This window comes from Solenopsis invicta, chromosome 12 (genome assembly GCF_016802725.1).
Source record: "Solenopsis invicta isolate M01_SB chromosome 12, UNIL_Sinv_3.0, whole genome shotgun sequence".
Lineage (NCBI taxonomy): Eukaryota > Metazoa > Arthropoda > Insecta > Hymenoptera > Formicidae > Solenopsis > Solenopsis invicta.
Window position 1 is genome coordinate 325,053 of NC_052675.1, and position 4,729 is coordinate 329,781.

At 32.9% G+C, this 4,729-nt stretch overlaps 1 protein-coding gene across 1 annotated transcript; it reads right to left on the reverse strand.

Moving 5' to 3' along the window:
* Positions 1–1,502: 1,502 nt before the first annotated feature.
* LOC120359053 lies at positions 1,503–3,824 on the reverse strand. Its single transcript, XM_039455339.1, has 3 exons — positions 2,967–3,824; positions 2,411–2,498; positions 1,503–1,869 (listed from the first exon to the last, which is right to left on the reverse strand). Exons 1-3 carry the CDS (start codon positions 3,167–3,169, stop codon positions 1,840–1,842), a joined length of 321 nt encoding a protein of 106 aa, XP_039311273.1. The 5' UTR covers positions 3,170–3,824; the 3' UTR covers positions 1,503–1,839.
* Between the last annotated feature and the right edge of the window lie 905 nt (positions 3,825–4,729).

Consider the following 4,729-nt stretch of genomic DNA (forward strand, 5'->3'; position numbering starts at 1 on the left):
ATGAATCGGAAATAATCCGATTTATCCCGATTTGAAATGAATCGGAAATAATCCGATTTATCCCGATTTGAAATTAATCGGAAATAATCCGATTCATTCCGATTCGAAATGAATCGGAAATAATCCGATTTATCCCGATTTGAAATGAATCGGAAATAATCCGATTTATTCCGATTTGAAATTAATCGGAAATAATCCGATTCATCCCGATTTGAAATGAATCGGAAATCTTCCGATTCACTTTGGAAATTTCCGATGCACTAATCCGATTAAAACCGATTCCAATTAATAACTGATTGACTCCCATTGGATTCGACGTTGCACAATCCTATAAGAACCTATTAAATCCTATTTAAAGGAAATGTGAAATATCCCATTAATTCCTATTCGGCATTTTCTTATCATACCTGGGTATATTCCGATTGAATCCCATTGCATTTATTCCGATTCATTCCGATTTGAAATGAATCGGAAATCATCCTATTCATTTTGGAAATTTCCGATGCACTAATCCGATTAAAACCGATTCCAATTTTTTCAATTGGTTTTAATCGGAAATTTTAAGCAGGGCAAAACTAAGAATAAATACAGATGACAATATGCATAACTTCAAACAATTTCAAATGTCGGCGTTTTGCGTTGTCTTCTGTTTAAACGCCGATCAAACCAGTTAACCGGCCAAAAATGGACGTTCAGAGTGAACGCCGTTTAACTCATTTGAACTTTCAGTAAAAACTTGGTGGAACGCAAAATGTCGTTGATCGGAGTTTAAACTGGGTTCCAATTTTGAACCACGTTGGAGGAAACAGGCATAAGAGAAACACAATAAAATAACATTACAGTAAAATATTGTAAGTAAAATAACGTATTTTAAATATTGATAAAAATAGTCAAATAAATGAGTTTACATTCTTATTTATATGCTTTATATGTAACCCAATCATATTAGTACCTTAACCTAAATCATATGTTTTTGGTAAAAAAATTGTAAAAATTTTTTCACTTTTTCTTCTTTTTAAGGTAAAATGGCTGAAGGATATTTAGCAATAAATATACCATTTCTTGAAGAAAGAGGTAGTAAGTATAATCATAAAAAATTTTACATTTTGTCTTATTAACTAATTTTGAATTACACAAATTCACAACATACAACATACATAATGTGTATGGATTATGTATGTACATTAATTTATTTTATAAATCATAAAACTTAACACATATCAGTATACGTGTAGTAATATGTGTAACTTTATGTTGTAATAAAGAGTGTGTATGTCCTGATGATGATGATAATATAATTATATTTATTATTAGAAAATTTTAACATTTTTCTAGATAGTCGATTCAGATATGAAAATATTAAATATAAATGGACGTTATCCAGGAGCAAGAAATGGTGCCTATATATGGAGTGCTTTTCCAATTAGAAATGTCATGGAACATTAGTATAACCAAGGGGAAAGAAAAATCTATTTAATTGGTGAGAATTAATTACATCTTGATGACGTCTGCACTCTTTCTAATTTTTATTCTATAATTAATCATATACAATCAAAAATATTACAATACTTATTTCTATTTTTATAAAAAACAATAGTTTTGATGAAAGTATATCACTAGAATTTTCATTTTCAATTCAATTTTTTCTAAAAAAATTTAATATTTCGTAAATTTGTAGCATAAAATAAACATCTATTACATCTTTTAATCAAACAATTAGTTTCATGACTGTGTGTATATGTATTTACAGGAATTGCTAGATATCCTTTGGAACCATGGCTTATGACATTGTTGGCACCTTATCCTCAGTGGAGTCGGCAGTATTTTTATAATCAGACATTATGTAAAGCACGGAGTATTGTGGAAAGACTGTTTGGAATTTTAAAGAGAACATGGAAATGTTTATCTTATCAACGAGTATTAATGTACGCTTCAGAAATTAGTAAACAAATAAAATGCATGCGCAGTTTTGCATAATATGCGTGTACACTATCGGCTACCATTGGAGATAGAAAAAAAAAATCTTTGATGATGCATATGTAAATCAAGTAAATAATACAGACAAAAAAGAACAAGATAGAATACTTCGCAGAGGACCTAGAGCAATAGCACAGCGTGTACAGAAGCAAATTATGCAATACTGGTTTCCTAATGATCGATGTGCATGGGAAAATAATAAAAACAGTTAAAAATTTGGAATAAGTTTATTAATTACATATAAATTTATTAAATAAAAATTGTATGATAAAATGAAAATTGTATGATAAAATGAAAATTGTATGATAAAATAAAAACTGTATGACAAAATTTATACGAGAAAATTGATAAAATAACATTTAATAATATTTGGTACTAGAACTTTTATGTATTTTTGTTATTCATGCATTTAAAAATAATTTCCAATAATTACGTTTGCCACATGGGAATGTTGCTCAAAATATGTGACTAGAACTTCAGTTTGGCATTGAGTAACTCTTCCTTGACGTTTTCCAGTTTTGCTAAAAGAAATATGTTAATATTATAGGCTATATTTAGGAATAATAAGTTGAGTAAGTACTTATGTGCGCGAGTGGAGTTGGGGGTGCGCACGATTGGACACCGCACGATTGGACACCACCACTCACAGCGGCCGATACCTAGAGTTTTTCCGTTGGTTTGGTTAGATAAGTCAAGATGATTGGTTGGTGTCCAATCGTACTGTGTCCAAAAGAGTGTCACCCGTGGAGTTGTAGGGAGAGCGAGTAGCGGTAATAAGAAGGAGCGGCAGGAAGAGACAAGACCGTAGGCCCGAAATAAAGTGTCGTATTACTGAAGAACAAAGTTATTTTATTTGCTACACTCCCTGGTAGTCTAACAAAACGAATATAACAAGTCAGGAACGTTAACCGAAATCTTTGTCCGAGAGACGAATGCCGATTTGAATATAAACTCGTGTACGCGTCAATTAGAAGTCAGCTCTAAGTTACCTCGGAATGCGACTGCGGAGCGCGCGCGATAGATGACCCTTATATAAGCAACGATTCCTCTTGAAAGATCCCGGCAAGAATTCAGTAAATATGCGACGGTTACTGATTTCCGTAGATCTCTCGAGAAGGCTCGCTGTTATTGTTTGCCGAAAATGGAATTTGACTACTTGGCAACAGCATAGATTTCCCGCTCGCGACAACATTTCGCCGCACGAGCGGGAAGAACGCGGCCACGCGTTATAAGCGTGATGCGCTGGAATTCTGGTGATCTCGAACAACTTATTATCCTAAAAGAAAAGATGATCTTGAAATCTCTAAAACGCCTTCACTTATAAACTAAATTTATACACTATATAATGACCCTTTTAAAGTTGTGCAATTTTAGTATATATTAACAATTTTTCATACAACAAATTTTTCGAGATATGCAAATTAAGTAACCCAATACATACAAAAAAAAATTATATTGCATTTTATTGTAAATGCTTAAAAATTATGTTAAAATAATGGAGATTTCTTCATTTTACTGTAAATGGTTACAAAAAATGTAAAATTACATTTTGTTAGTAAGTGTTTTGATAGCGAAATACGCATAAATAATATTACAACTGATTTCACATCTAATTTCAAAACATCTTTTTATATATTACTTAAGTTGTTTATATAAATACTCTGACATTGCACTTCTTACAGTATACATATTTACTGTGATATTGCATTAATTTTCTTTTATTAAAATTCACTTTACTACACTTTACTATTAGTTAAAAATCAATAACATTTTTCTAACCTTATTTATTTTAATACGTTCCTAAACTAATCAGATTTTAGAAAAAAGATTTCATTGGCTAGATACTAAAAAAATAGAGTTATATGAAACCAAGGTAATATCGGAACACAACCCAAATATACTCGTTTCGATAACGACGTCGGTATCGCATCTTGTATCGATATCGCATCGTTAGGTCTAGTTACAGAGGCTGTGTTCCGTTTTTACTGGCAGTGCAGTAAATGTGACGTCATGACAGTACACTGTCACAACTGTTCCAATATTACTGCATTTCTGCCAGCACTGCTATAGCATCGTATTTCGGAACAGCATAGTAGCCATATTGCACTGTAGCTACCTCACCTTGGAAACTGCAGTAGTCACAGTGGCAATATGGCTACCATTCATGACGTCATTGATGTTACTAGATGCTGTCGCAGTGCGCTGCGTACCAATAACGGAACGGATTTTTCACCACTGCCAGTACTGGCAGTTATATCGGAACACAGCCAGTAGCGGAATTCTGTAACTCCTTAGCGACAATTCGGTATCGTTACAGCGTCGTTGTGCAAATATTATACATGGTAGAAAAGCTGCGTAACGATACGTAACGATATCCCTAGCTATCGTTAAAAGTTACAGAATACGGCCCCTGAATAGCATTCGTCGTTAGCGCTAGCGACTGCAAGCGACAATTGTCGCTACATAACGATAACGACATTGTTGTTAGGAAATTAGAGAATAGGCCCACAGGGGGCCTATTCTCGAAAAATATCGCATATGATATTTTACAGATGTCACTAGAATATCACACTTGGGGGAAAATTTGTATTCTCAAATTTTCATAAATAACTCGTATGCGATAAATATCGCATATTTGATATCGAGTGGGTCAGACCATGCGATACCAAATATCGCATACAAAATTTAAGAAATACTATCATGGATGCAGCAATGCAAACACAGTCAGATAGACAATAAAAAGGAAAGAAAG

Excerpts from the sequence above, each read along its gene's own strand:
- LOC120359053 (XM_039455339.1), bottom strand. The coding sequence starts at position 3,169 with ATGTTGTCGCGAGCGGGAAATCTATGCTGTTGCCAAGTAGTCAAATTC. Across the intron at positions 2,499-2,966 it reads CTCCGCAGTCGCATTCCGAG|CAAAACTGGAAAACGTCAAG; the intron begins GTAACTTAGAGC and ends TATTTCTTTTAG. Across the intron at positions 1,870-2,410 it reads AACATTCCCATGTGGCAAAC|TCTTTCCACAATACTCCGTG; the intron begins GTAATTATTGGA and ends AATTCCAAACAG.